The 15,868-nt window shown below is 37.1% G+C and overlaps 1 protein-coding gene across 1 annotated transcript in view; it reads left to right on the plus strand.

The window, feature by feature from the left end:
* Positions 1-15,868, plus strand: part of LOC145271169 (protein SFI1 homolog) — a 324,462-nt gene that overhangs the window by 276,070 nt on the left and 32,524 nt on the right. Inside the window, exons 19-20 of the mRNA XM_080126698.1 lie at positions 6,976-7,148; positions 11,689-11,791. Of these exons, the coding sequence (XP_079982824.1) occupies positions 6,976-7,148; positions 11,689-11,791 (276 nt within the window). The remainder of the gene's footprint in view (positions 1-6,975; positions 7,149-11,688; positions 11,792-15,868) is intronic.

The raw sequence follows: 15,868 nt of genomic DNA on the forward strand, positions 1-15,868 counted from the left end.
TGAAATCGCCCAAAACTCTAGAGCCAAAACTGAAGAGCCACTGCTCAAAACAACGAGATATTATAAAAAGGCTGACTGGGAAGCCATCAGGGATCTTATCAGAGAAGCCTCATGGCAAAATATCTTTTCACTTCCTTTTTTTTTATTTTTAACATTTTCAACCCAAACAAGGCACATTGCCACTTTGGTGTAGGGGGCTACTATCAGGGACTATGTTGGGATTTCGGCAGCAAGATGTCGGTTCACGTTACACTTGAACTTCTGCATGTCAGTACAGTTGGGGAAGCAGGGACCTGGAATGGAATTCCAGAGTCTAGCGGTTCTGAGGAAGAAACTACTAGAGTAGAAAGATCTTTTACATCTAGGGATCTCTACTGTGTGGGGGTGGGATTTAGCTGCCTGTCATCAGGGATCTCATCAGGAATGCCCCATGGCAAAATATCTTTTCTCTTTCTGCTGAGCAGTGCGCAAATGTGACCACTGAATGGTTCAAGACGTCAAATGAAACACATGTTCCCATGCACAAATTTTATAGCAAGCCCCACTCTCCCCAATGGTTTACTTCTACTTGTGCAGCTGCCATAGCGCAAAGGCAGCATGCATACCGCAGATTTAACCGACATAAGCCCAGTTCAAACAGACAGAAGTATATAGAAGCCAGAAGTAACTGTAAGAAAGAAATAGTGACAGCTAAGAGAGAATTTACTGAAACCACCAGAAAACGCTTCGAAGTACAGAAATTAGGAACTCGTGATTTCTGGAAAATCTACAACAGTGTAGTAAATAATGTGCAATCAACAATCCCTAACCAACAATCATGAGGTTTTTTGCACGGCAACTAAGAAGGCTAACCTGCTTGCCAGTCGGTTTGCCTTCAACTCTACACTGGACCATGATTTTGCTTTGCGGACAGACGCCACACTAGACGATCTGAAAATTACCCCTTCTCAGGTGCATACTATCATAAAAAACCTAGACACTTCAAAAGCATGTGGACCTGATCTCATCCCAGCTGTGCTATTAAAAAAGTGCTATTGAAAAAATACTCCGCCGAAGTAGCTCCAGTTCTTTCTAAACTTTACAACAAATGCCTTAATGAGTCTTGCTTTCCAGACTGCTGGAAAACTGCTTCTATGATACCTGTTTTTCAAGAATTCTGGCAAGTTAAAAAAATAAATAAATAATAATAAAATAAGTGGATCAACCCTAGTTAAAGATGACTCAAATGTTCCCTTTTCATTGGCTACTATGAAGAAATTTAAGGACACCACTCCTTTTGCTGAATAACTCCACTTACCCTTGATTCACATCTTATAATGCTAAGCTTTTAGCAAACAGGCATTAAGTACTTTTTTTGAGTCTTTGATATAACTTGACCAAGGATTGAACCTTTCCATCCTATTAGTTAATAATCTAACCATTATGCCAAATGGGTAACTAAATTACTTCAATGTTTAATGGGGATTTTTGGTAAACTTATACAGACAAGAAATAAAATTTTAGTTGTCAGAGTGACAACTTTTTTTTTAATATTCAATTAAAATGAATTAGTTTAATTAAAGTTTTTTTTAATGGTTCCATAATACCAGTTGTCTGGACAAAGCTACATTATTTTCTTAAACTGTAGTGAAGTACATTATTATAATTTCAATAACAGAAAAAACTGACCCAGTAAATCAGGTGCATGCTATCATAAAAAACCTAGACTTGCTGGAAAACTGCTTCTGTGATAACTGACCCATCAAATTATCGCCCCATTAGCCTGCTCCGACTTTTCACCAATATATTTGAGTCCACAATTAACCAAGCTCTAGTCCATCACCTTACAGATGTCAAACTTCTGGCTGACCAACAATATGGATTTAGGCAAGCCCATTCCACAGCAGATTTCCTAACTTTAATCTCTGAACATATATACCATTCACTGGATAAAGCAGGGGAGGGTAGAGCGGTACCTGTAGATATATCTAAGGCTTTTGACAGGGTATGGCATGAAGGTCTTTTCAGGAAAATCAGATCATACGGTATCACTGGAATACTTAACATAATTAAATCCTAATAACATAATTATAACATAATTAAAGTTCGGAAATTGAAGCACATGTTCCCATGCGAAAATTCTATAGCAAACCCTACTCTCCCTAATGGTTTACTTCTACCGCAGATTTAACCAACATAAGTCTAGTACAAACAGACAAAAGTTTATAGAAGCCTGATGTAACAGTAAGAAAGATATAGTGACAGCTAAGAGAGAATTTATTGAAACCACCAGGAAACACATCGAAGCGTAGAAATTCAGAACCTGTGATTTTTGGAAAATCTACAACAGTGTAGTAAATAATGGACAATCAACAATTCCCCCACTATCCAACAATCATGAGGTTGTTTGCTCAGCAACCGAGAAAGCTAACCTGCTTGCCAGTTGGTTTGCCTCCAACTCCACACTGGACTCTGCTAACAACCCCCTCCATGACTTTGCTTTGCAGACACCACGCTAGATGATCTGAAAATCACCCTTTCTCAGGTGCATGCTATCATAAAAAACACTTCAAAAGCATATGGACCTGATCTCATCCCGGCTGTGCTATTAAAAAATGCTCCACCAAAGTAGCTCCAGTTCTCTCCAAACTTTACAACAAATGCCTTAATGAATCTTGCTTTCTGGACTGCCGGAAAACTGCTTCTGTAGTACCTGTTTTCAAGAATTCTGGCGAAAGAACTGACCCATCAAATTATCGCCCCATTAGCCTCCTCCCACTTTTCGCCAAAATATTTGAGTCCATAATTAACAAAGCTACCTTACAGATGCTAAAGTTCTGACATAGTGACAGCTAAGAGAGAATTTACTGAAACCAGCAGAAAACGTTTCGAAGCACAGAAATTAGGAACCCGTGATTTCTGGAAAATCTACAACAGTGTAGTAAATAATGGGCAATCAACAATTCCCCCACTAACCAACAATCACGAGGTTGTTTGCTCAGCAACCGACAAAGCTAATATGCTTGCCAGCCGGTTTGCCTCGAACTCCACACTGGACCCTTCCAACCACCTCCTGCCTGACTTTCCTTTACCAACAGACGCCATGCTAGACGATATAAAAATCACCCCTGCTCAGGTACATGCTATCATAAAAAATCTTGACACTTCAAAAGCATGTGGACCTGATCTCATCCCAGCTGTGCTATTAAAAAAGTGCTCAGCCGAAGTAGCTCCAGTTCTCTCCAAACTCTACAACAAATGCCTTAATGAATCATGCTTTCCGGGCTGTTGGAAAACCGCTTCTGTGGTACCAATATTCAAGAATTCTGGCGAAAGAACTGACCCATCAAATTATCGCCCCATTAGCCTCCTCCCACTTTTCGCCAAAATATTTGAGACCATAATTAACCATGCTCTAGTCCAGCACCTTACAGATGCTAAACTTCTGACTGACGAACAATATGGATTTAGACAAGCCCGTTCCACAGCTGACATCCTCACTTTAATCTCTGAACGTATATACCATTCACTGAACAAAGCGGGGGAGGGCAGAGCGGTAGCTCTAGATATATCTAAGGCTTATGACAGGGTATGGCACAAGGGTCTCTTTTCTCTGCGGACAGACGTCACACTTGATGATCTGAAAATCACTCTCTCTCAAGAAAGTGTTATCTTAAAAAAAACCTAGACACCTCAAAAGCATGTGAACCCGATCTCATTCCGGCTGTACTATTAAAAAAATACTCCGCTCAGGTTGCTCCAGTCCTCTCCAAGCTCTACAACAAATGCCTTAACGAATCTTGCTTTCCTGACTGCTGGAAAACTGCTTCTGTAGTACCAGTTTACGAGAATTCTGACGAAAGAACTGACCCATTAAATTATCGCCCCATTAGCTTTCTCCCGCTTTCCGCCCAAAAATTTGAATCCATAATTAATCAAACTCTAGTTCATCGCCGTACAGCTGCTAAACTTCTGCCTGACTAACAATATGGATTTAGACAATCCTCTTCTACAGTAGATATCCTGACTGGGGAGAGTAGAATGGTAGCTCTAGATATATCTACGGCTTTTTACAGGGTTTGGCACGATGATCTTTCTCAGGAAAATCAGATCTTACGGTATCACTGGACGAATACTTAACATAATTAAATCCTTCTATATATATATAAAAGCGAAAATGTATGTGTGTATGTATGTACGCTTTTCCTCAATGTCCACAAAAGGCTTCTTTCAGAGAAGCGCTTGCTCGCTTCACAACTTCTTAAAACTTTTTATATCATCTATAAATTGTAATATCTCAGAGTTATCCACGGAGCTCGCCTGTCTGTTTAATTTTATTGACTTTCAAACGTTAATTATTCGACATTTCCCGCATCGGCACGCATTACATTCGGTTTTCGGTATAAAAAAAAAGCAAAACTCGACTCTAATCACAGGCCGCTTGCCCGCGCGCCCTCCGGGGCCTGGGTGACATGATCAAAGTGTAGTATCTGTTCCGGCAGATACTGCAAGCTATGACTAGCTAGGACTAGCTATGACTAGCAAAGACCAGATGTGGGGGCAACCCCACATGCTTGACCTTTAACCAGCTCCCATTTCCCTCCTCTCGGGAGCTGGTCCCCTTTTTCCCTTCCCCCTCCCTTGACTCCTCACAATAAAAATCGGCTTTGTGCCTAATTTGCTCGGTGGGGGAGCAAATAAATACCCACAGGCCGAAAGCCACTTGCTCGCGCGCCCTCCGGGGCCCGGGTGACATGATCAAAGTGTAGTATCTGCTCCGGCAGATACTGCAAGCTAGGACTAGCAATGACTAGCAAAGACCAGATGTGGGGCCAACCCCACATACCTGACCTTTAACCAGCTCCCATTTCCCACCTCTCAGGAGCTGGTCCCCTTTTTCCCTTCCCCCTCCCTTGACTCCTCACATTAAAAATTGGCCTTGTGCCTAATTTGCTCGGTGGAGGAGCAAATAAATACCACAGGCCGAAAGCCAGTTGTCTCAAGAGAGCTAAGTAACGTTCGTTCAATGTCGACTTCGCTTCGTTTTTTTTTTTTTCTTCACATTTTCGCGTTTTTTTCACATACCCCCAAAAAACACCCGGGCAACGCCGGGTACCCCTCGCTAGTCTTAAATAAGAGAAGAATCTAAGTTGTTCTCGACGGTTGTACATCTAAACAATATGATATAAATGCGGGTGTACCTCGGGTCGATGCTGGAACTTTTATTATTCCTAATATTCATAAATGACCTCTCTGATAAGATTGTCTCTGAGATGAGTATATTTGCTGACGACACCACGCTCCTTAACAGGCATGAGGGGAAAACAAATGAACACATATCTAAGTAAATGGCAAAAAATACTAGAGGAAGACCTCCAATCTGTAGTGGAATGGGGACAAAAATGCATGGTCACATTCAGTACTGCCAAAACTAAGCTTGTTTTCCTCATTACAAGAAACCTTCTCTACCACCAATAGCAATGGCTAAAGATACATTACCTGAAAGTACTTCTTTCAAACTCCTCGGCTTAACGTTCACAGAGAATATGAATTGGAACAAATACATTGAGAGCATTGCCAAGGCTGCTGCAAAGAAGGTGGGCTCTCTTTACTGTGCTAGAAGGCTACTTACACCTGAAAGTATCCTGTACCTCTATAAGGCCACCATTTGCCCATGTATGGAGTATTGTTGTCACATTCGGGCTGGTGCATCTGCTGCTTGTCTCTCATTCCTGGACAGGGTTCAAAAGAGAGTCGCCAATCTGATAAGTCCTGAACTGTCATCTAAGCTTCAGCCTCTGTCCCATCGACGAAATGTTGCATCCCTCTGCCTGTTTTACAAGTATTTTAATGGTGAATGCTCTGATGAACTACAAGCACTTGTACCCCCTCAACGTAAATACTTCCGGCAAGCAGCAAAATCCCACCCCTACACAGTAGAGATCCCTAGGTGTAAGAAGGTCTTCTACTCTGATAGTTTCTTCCCCAGAACTGCTAGACTTTAGAACTCCCTTCCGGGATTTTGCTTTTCCAACTGTACTGACATGCAGAAATTCAAGTGTAATGTGAACCGACATCTTGCTGCCCAACTCCCTACATAGTATCCTCGTAGCTTATGACCCTGATAGTAGCCCCTTACACCAGAGTGTCTTGTTTGGGGTGGAAATGTAATAATAATAAAAAAAAAAAGTGTCTGAACGGTGACTGGAAGTGACGTGTCACATGTCACGTGTTCCAATCTGACAAGCATAGTGATGAATTGGTTTTTGTAGACCAAAGAGACAGTGTGGCGTGACTGCCTCCGGGAGCGGCAGGGCTCCCCATTGAAAGGAGATTAAGATACCCGAAAACACTGGAGAAGGACGCACACCTATCCTTGTATTAATTGTTAAGCATTATTGTGTGCCCAGGCAGCAGCGGCCAACCTTGCTGAAAGGAAGAGCTAAGTTATAAATTTTATTATGTTTTTGTAAAACCGACATATATACATTTTATTGTTGGTGGAAAAGTGACCATTTGATGTCGTTTTGAGAACATAACGAATAGGATTTAATTTCTCGGGCCAGGCGAAGGATCACGGGGCTCAAGAGCGTTTGCAGAATCACCAGCATAGACACATGGGATTGGGAGTTCCCCAGGATGACGTATTTATTGGCGATTGGTCTGGGGAACAACCTGCCCTACCCATCATCTCACTACATAAGCGCATCCTCAGGCTGTGAAGACAACATTGGCCCTATTGCTATCCAATTTGGACAATCCCTTTTTATGTGAAGGCAGTGTTGGCTCTTCTCACAGTCATCATTTCTTAACTATTTTTTGTGGCGTCATCCCGCATGCAGCACCACAAGGGAAGACCACGCACACGCAACTTGTTTTTAATTATGTAGCATTAGGAATCAAAATTGAAAGTACCCCCCCTCCTCCTCCTCCTCCAACCCCACCCCACCAAAAAGTTAAAATGAAATCCAAAATTGTCTTTTCTTTATTTTCCAGTATTCCGTACGCCGAAAAGCAAAGCGTAGGCGTCTAACCGAAGCATCCAGTTACTACGAAAGATGTTTGTCCGTAAAAGTTTGGAAGACGTGGAGAAGTTACGTCGGCCACTGCCAACAGAAAGCAGATATGGCCGAGGAAAAATATCGACAAGTTTCACTTCGAACACTCAAGTAAGATTTTCTTTTTTTTTATCACGAATCTAATATACAAAAGCCTGTTTTTCCATATTTTCAAACTTTATCTCTTTCGAAACTAAAAGGCAGAGAACGACACTAGGAGGCTCAAATGATTGGATTGTATTTTTTTTTATTATCACGAATCTAATATACAAAAGTATGTTTGTCTGTTTGTCCATATTTTCAAACTTTATCTCTTTCAAAACTAAAACCTCAGAACGACACTAGGGAGATCAAATGATTGGATTGGATTTTTTTTTATCACAAATCTAATATACAAAAGCCTGTTTGTCTGTTTGTCCATATTTTCAAACTTTATCTCTTTCGAAACTAAAAGTTAGAGAACGACACTAGGGAGATCAAATGATTGGATTGGATTTTTTTTTATTATCACGAATCTAATATACAAAAGCCTGTTTGTCTGTTTGTCCATATTTTCAAACTTTATCTCTTTCGAAACTAAAAGTCAGAGAACGACACTAGGGAGATCAAATGATTGGATTGGATTTTTTTTTATTATCACGAATCTAATATACAAAAGCCTGTTTGTCTGTTTGTCCATATTTTACAACCTTTATCTCTTTCAAAACTAAAACCTCAGAACGACACTAGGGAGATCAAATGATTGGATTGGATTTTTTTTTATCACAAATCTAATATACAAAAGCCTGTTTGTCTGTTTGTCCATATTTTCAAACTTTATCTCTTTCGAAACTAAAAGTCAGAGAACGACACTAGGGAGATCAAATGATTGGATTGGATTTTTTTTTATTATCACGAATCTAATATACAAAAGCCTGTTTGTCTGTTTGTCCATATTTTCAAACTTTATCTCTTTCGAAACTAAAAGTCAGAGAACGACACTAGGGAGATCAAATGATTGGATTGGATTTTTTTTTATTATCACGAATCTAATATACAAAAGCCTGTTTGTCTGTTTGTCCATATTTTCAAACTTTATCTCTTTCGAAACTAAAAGTCAGAGAACGACACTAGGGAGATCAAATGATTGGATTGGATTTTTTTTTATCACAAATCTAATATACAAAAGCCTGTTTGTCTGTTTGTCCATATTTTCAAACTTTATCTCTTTCGAAACTAAAAGTCAGAGAATGACACTAGGGAGATCAAATGATTGGATTGGATTTTTTTTTATTATCACGAATCTAATATACAAAAGCCTGTTTGTCTGTTTGTCCATATTTTCAAACTTTATCTCTTTCGAAACTAAAAGTCAGAGAACGACACTAGGGGGCTCAAATGATTGGATTGGATTTTTTTTTATCACAAATCTAATATACAAAAGCCTGTCTGTCTGTTTGTCCATATTTTCAAACTTTATCTCTTTCGAAACTAAAAGTCAGAGAACGACACTAGGGGGCTCAAATGATTGGATTGTATTTTTTTTTATCACAAATCTAATATACAAAAGTATGTTTGTCTGTTTGTCCATATTTTCAAACTTTATCCCTCCCGAAACTAATAGTCGCAGAACGACACTAGGGAGCTCAAATGATTGGATTGTATTTTTTTTTAATTGCCCCCAGATTGAAGAAAAATGAAAGGGGGGAGGGAGGCTGAGGGAGGGGGGGGGTTGTCCTGTCATAAAATATGCTAAAATCTGATATTTTAATTTGTCCAGATTTCGTATATATTATTATAATTGTTTTACTAGTTTTGCATATGAATTACAAAATATCTGATATTTCCCCAAAAAACGTTTTGCTATGGTTTCAAATGATCTGAAATAACAGCAAGGGGAGACTTGATTCCAAATATTTCTCATATGTCATATTTCTCCTCTTTGGTTTTCATACGTAAAGAAAATTTCACAGCGTATAAGGATTATTTGATTTTAGAGATATTCCTATCCTATTTCCAAATATTTTCAAACTTTATCTCCTCCAAAACTAAAAGTCGCAGGGGGCTCAAATGATTGGATTGGATTTTTTTTTTTAATTGCCCCCAGATTGAAGTAAAATGAAGGGGGTGGGGGGGGGATGAGGAAGGAGGGGGGGCTTTGTCCTGTCATTAAATATGCTTAAATCTGATATTTTAATTCGTCCAGATTTCATAATACAGTCTGGGTAAGTTTATCCATTAATGGGGTTGAGTGAAATTTGAAACGCCTTTATGTTTTAGTGTTTTTATTTAATGAAGCATGTTTATTCATCTCGAAAAACATGCAGTGTTTACCGATGTATTGAAAATTTTTAAATGGCAACGGACTCTCTGAAGAACACGGTAAGTTTGTGAAATGAGTTTAAAATAAAAAAAAAAACTATACAAAATACTGTTAAAAAATTGCTCAATATATGTTACCGTGACAGGGGCTGACATATATTAGGTGGGTTTTTAACAGTATTATTTATAGTTTTTTTTTTTTATTTTTAACTGATTTTTCCAAACTTACCGTCTTCAACAAAGCGTCCGACGCCATTTTAAATTTTCCAATACATCGGTGAACACTGTATGTTTTTCGAGCTGAATAAACATGTTACTTTAAATAAAAACACAATTGTATTGTTATGATGACGAAACTTATTCATTCATGATGTGAAAGGTTCATCTCTCTGTTGCAGGTATTTACCTTTGAGAATCTATGACAGCAATTGCTGTCATGGACATGCGTCGGAAATTTTTCCAGATTTCGTATATAATAAAGAAATTTCAAATTTCACTAATCGCCTTTATCAGATAAACCTACCCAGACTTTCAAATCACGCGTGACCACGCGTAATTATCCGGCTACAGAAAAAAACCACAGCTAACATCAAGTGGACTTAACTTAAAATTATTCCATTCAACATCATGACGAAGAATAAGAAAAAAAAAATATATATATATACAGATTGAAAAAGGAGTGTATATCTCCGAGATATATCTCTCTCTTTATAAAATAAACATTCGTTTATTTTATAAAGGTTAAAAAAAAACAAATTTGCATTGTTATTTGGCTTTAAAGTGTTAAATGTAGCACGTCTCTTATTTGACATATATTATTATAACTGTTTTCTTAGTTTTGTTTATGAATTACAAAATATCTGATATTTCCCTAAAAACGTTCTGGCCTTGATGGAGGGGAGACTAAAACTTGCTGCTATGATTTCAAATGATCTGAAATAACAGCAAGAGGAGACTTGATTCCAAATATTTCTCATATGTTATATCTCCTCTTTCGTTTTCATACATGAAGTAAATTTCACGGTGTATAAGGATTATTTGATACTGGAGATATTCATAATCGTATGCTATTTCCAAAAGAGGGGAGATATAATGTATGAGAAATATTTGGAATCAAGTCTCCAGAAGTTTTCGGGATATATATATATATATATATATATATATATATATGAGCAAACAGTTAATAAAATATGTTAAAAAAACACTTTGAAATGAGTTAAAAACATATTTAATCTGAAAAGGAAACACTAGATAAATGGATAGTCCTTAATCCGCGGAGTTTCGAAGAAATACTCTCCTTCTCATCAGAGGGTAGGAATTAGCAAAATGTGGGATCGGATTTTGCATGCAAAAGTATTTGATGAAACAACAAGTAAGTCAAAGATCTTACTTGAAAACAAAATAAGTTAAGCAGAGGGAATATGGTAAAAAAAAAAGGTGATTACACGTGAATGGATAGTCTGGTGGAAGATAAAAAATCTAGTGACGGTAAAATCCAAATGTAAAACTGCAAGAAAGTTAAAAGAATTTCCATTTGTACAAGTAAAATCCGAGGAAATCCCGTAATTGGAAGAAGATGGGCCATAAAGCTGAATGTCTGTGTGTGTGTGTGTCTGGTCACGAATAGGCTCCTATATGGTTGACTATTTTAAAAATCTGATTACATATAATGATAGAAGATGTATCGAGGCACAGGAATGGGTATGTTTGATCTGGGAGAAAGGTGGTTCATTAAAATTGTGGGGTCTACGTTCGTGCCTGGTCCACAAAGTATGGAAATTAAAAAATTAAAAAAAACGTTTACAAGTGTTTTTGATATAGATGTACATAAGAATACTTTGATAAGTATGTTTTAACTTAAATAGGGATAATATAATAAAATTGTGGGGTCTGCATTCGTGCCTGGCCTCCATAGAATGGAAATAGGCACAAACTTTAATAAAGACTTTTCATATCTATCTGCGTAAGTATACTTTGATAATTATGTTTCAGTTTGAAGAAATATGGTATAAAAAAATTATGGGGTGTTCGTTTAGCGGGGTCACAAAAGGTTAAGTCTGCTGTAGGTTAGCACTCCAGTACCAAAGGGCCAAGTTGGTCCGGTGTTTTTCGTGACGAATAATATCTAAAGATGTTATCCATATATATATATAAAGTAATCAAAGCAAAAAGAGGTAGTATTTAACCCTTATCCTCGAGTGTCCTGTTAGTCTTGATAAGTGGTGATGCCTATGTAAAAAAAGAAACAAAAAGATGTAGTGTTTACCTGATATACGCAATGGTGAACTCCAATGTAATATGAATACTTCTTAAACTTAGGAATTGTTTTTTGTTTTTTGTTTTTTTCAAGGTGGGCTTTCCATATCTGGCGGGAAAACAGCTGTGAAGCAGCCGAAGAACGGAAGGATTGTGAAAATGCCCAGCGTTATTATAACCAACGTCTCCTTGCAAAGGTTAGTCAAGATCTTTCAAAGAAAGTAACCATTGTAAACTATCAGGGGCAGCAACTATTGGGGCATTAAGTTGGGATTTGGGCAGCAAGATGTCGGTTCACGTTGCAGTTGAACTTCTGCATGTCAGTACAGTTAGGGAATGGAATTCCAGAGTCTAGCGGTTCTGGGGAAGAAACTACTGGAGTAGAAAGATCTTTTACATCTAGGGATCTCAAGTGTGTGGGGGTGGGATTTAGCTGCCTGTCGGGTTTATAAACTTCGTATTATTTTTGGTCAATTTTTTAATGTTTCTGAATTTTTCAGGAGATGATTGGTCATTCCTATTACTTGGTGTCATCGGGCTACTGTTTTCATCTTGAGTGTCATTTCCACGACGTTTCGTTCGATGTAACCTCTTCCGGTGTACCTTGTAAAACTCGGCAATGTTTCTGTCGTACTCTGGAATTTGGACGGAATTTCGAATGGATCCCTTTATTTACTTTATGAGGGAAGCATGCTCTCGTTCTGTCAGCCATGTCTCAATAGAGATTCTAAGTAATTTGAAATTGTATTTTTTGGTTGTCCACACACTGAGAATTGAACCTTTAACCTTCAGGAGAATCTCACTTTTCACAATTGATTTTACCAAGTACTCTAACCACTGCGCCATGGGTCAGGAGGTTACATTGAACAAAACGTTGTGAAAATGATACTCAGGATGAGAACAGTAGTCAGATGAATCCAAATAATACGAATAACCAATCCTCATCTCAAAAAATCAGAAACGAGATATATATATATATATATATATATATATATATATATATATATATATATATATATATATATATATAGCTTATATATATATATATATATATATATATATATATAGCTTAATGTAGCTTAATGTAAAAGGAAAAGAGAGAGATTAATTTCACAAATGAGACTTATCCGGATAATGCAAAGCTCAACAATAATTATTGGATCTTATACAAAAGGACAACAAGAAAATGAAATGCGGGTGTGTCTCATAGGCCGATTCCTGAACTTTTATTATTCTTGATATTCATAAACGACCTCCTGATAAAATTGTCTCTGAGATAGGTATATTTACTGATGACAGCAGACCTTGTAACACACACATCCAAAGCAATGGCTGAAATCTTATAAAGGACGTGAAGTGGGGACATCAATGGATTGTAATGTATTATGGTACTATATGATTTTATTCTTATAGTTTATTCCTTCTAACTACTAGACTTTGAAAATCCTTCCCGTCTTGTGTTCTCTGACTGTACTGGTATGAAGAAATTTAAATGTAATGTGAACAGACATTTTGCTGCTCAACTCCATACTTAATGTCTGTCCAAGTAGCAATGTGCCTTGTATGAATAAGACAAAAAAAAATTAAAGTGACCCTTTGTGGGAGCTGAATCTGCCCTACATAAAAAAAAAATCGACCTTGTATCTAACATTGCTCTCGGAGGGAGGTAAGTAAATAGGAACACCAAGTAAACACATGGCAATCATAGATATAGAATGGATCATTTATTGAATAATGGAATACAGGCAAAATTTGGGCGATAGAAGGGACTCTTTATGCCAGGGCATTTCGAAGCCTAACGCTTCTCATCAGAAGAGTAGAGAAGGTGCTAGGTAGCATGGTGGAGATGCGGCGTCTAGCGTAAGGTTCGTTAGGGATGAAAAAGATTAAGAGGAATTATAGAATGTTGGGGGAAGCTTTATTGAATTCTAAATAAATAAAGAGAAGCTTATTATATATATAGTATGATATATAAGAATATATATGGTCTTTAACATAGTATTGAGATTAATATATATATAATGTGCGTATGTATATGTGTGTATATATATATGTATATATATGTATTTATTTGTGTGTATATATATATTAATGAAAACAAAGGAATGTAGTGTTTACCTGATATACGCAATGGTAAACTTCAAACTAATATAAATACCAGTATTTATATATTTGTGTATTGAGCTTTTTTATTCGGTTGGGATTAAATTATCTAATTAATTAAAACTATAAGTTGAAATTAAATGTTGTCCTATTATATATATATATATATATATATATATATATATATATATATATTAATGAAAATAAAAGGATGTAGCGTTTTACCCAATATATGCAATGGTAAACTTCAAACTAATATAAATACCAGTATTTATACATAGATAATTTAATCCCAACCGAATAAAAAAGCTCAATACACAAATAATAGAAAACAGAGCTTATTATAAGAGAAAAGAAATTAAAACTACAAGTTAAAATTTATTATAAAGAAAAGAAATTAAAACTATAAGTTGAACTTTACAATCAAAATTTATTGTTCGACTGAATACTCCAAAAAATAATTTACAAAGTCCTTATTCCGCATCAGAGGACAGAAAGAAATCAGCAAATTATATTTGTAGCAATGCTAGAATTTGCTGGTTATGGCATTAAGTGAAACCGCAATTTATTGTAGTTATAAATTTCCAAGAAAAACAAGTTGAGAAATGATGGATATGTAAAAAAAATAATAAAAACAAACCACGCATAATATTTCAGCTGCGATGAAGATTCTCTCCAGGTAATCAGAAAAGTGAAAATAATTCTTTAGAGAGACTGGAGTCCAAAATTAAAACCAGTGTGATGCTAATAAATAATGGACAACCACATTCTTGTGAAATGTGTGGATGTTCTTTTGCTTTGGTGTATGGAAATGCAAAAAAAAAAAAAAAAAATGCAAAAAGTAGCGATTTACTAAACGTTTTATTGTCTGGATATTTTTCCGGTACATTGGGTTCTTGTGTTACATATCGATATCATCGAAGGTTTTCCTTGAGGAGTACCAAATTGAACTTTCGTTACATTTGAATATGTTATATAGAGTTCTTCATTTAGGGGCACATTTTACGTTTTCTATATAACATAAGAAAGATTCCGTGTGATTGTCTCTAATATAAATGGTTGTGTGTTTGATTATCATAAAGGGAATCGTGTGTGTGACATGTAATTTCTGAACCTACCTCTGTTTCTCGCTGTGGAACCATCTGGCAATTTCTCATCCTGGAGGGAGACTTGATACCTGTTTGACGAAGATTTATCACTCCAAGACGATGAAATGGTTTTATAGTTTTTTATTTCACTTTCCCCAGAGGTTCTGCAGCAGGTGTAAAGTGAAATCTGCTTGTGTGTTTCTTCTTCACACACGTCAGCGTTCGTCTCCCCCCTCCCCAGTTAAGAGGGGGGAGACCACGGAAAACGTCTGTCTTCTTCAAAGCTCAAATCAAATCTCACAGATCTAGCCAACTACGTCACACATACGTAATTTGGTCAGCTGACCTTTGGTTCAGGTAAACGTGTCTACCTCCACGTTTACTCACCTCTCTCTCTCTCTCTCTCTCCCTCTCTCTCTCCCTCTCTCCTTCTCCATTCTCTTATAGAGACACAGAGAGAGAAAATAGAAAGAGTAAGAAAGCCAGAGAGAGGGGGGGAGAGATGCTCGTTAACACTTGTATTATAAAAAGACAAGCTAGTCTAATGGTTATCGTACCTGATTCAGTGTCTTAAGGTGTTAGTTTCGATCTCAGCTCAAATATTTTTTTTTTTTTTTACTTACATTTACTGGGCATTCACACAATCCTTCCGTTCTTTGGCTGCTTCACAGCTGTTTTCCTGCCAGATATGGAAGGCCCGTCTTGTGGAGTGTGTGGATGTTCTTTTGCTAAACAATCAAATTTGGTTATACATATGAGAACTCACACTGAGGTTTTGAAAAAGCGACCGTAATAGAGGTCAGTGTTCCCAATGATACAGGGCTTAACAGAGTTGAGAGGGAAAAGATTACAAAGTATCAAGGACTTATGTATGATATGAAACGAAATTGGAAATTAAAAGACGTTTCAATTATACCAGTCATCATAGGAGCAACTGGGCTTATGAAAAAGAACTTTAAAAAGTACATAGCAAGCATACCCGGTGAACCAAGTGCAAGTGAAATACAAACGATTGCACTGAAAGGGACGGCTAGAATCCTGAAAAGATCTCTTGGTTGGACTCACTAAAATAGGGGTAAATGT

This window comes from Euprymna scolopes, chromosome 46, assembly GCF_053919585.1.
Source record: "Euprymna scolopes isolate OS-2025 chromosome 46, ASM5391958v1, whole genome shotgun sequence".
Taxonomy (NCBI): domain Eukaryota; kingdom Metazoa; phylum Mollusca; class Cephalopoda; order Sepiida; family Sepiolidae; genus Euprymna; species Euprymna scolopes.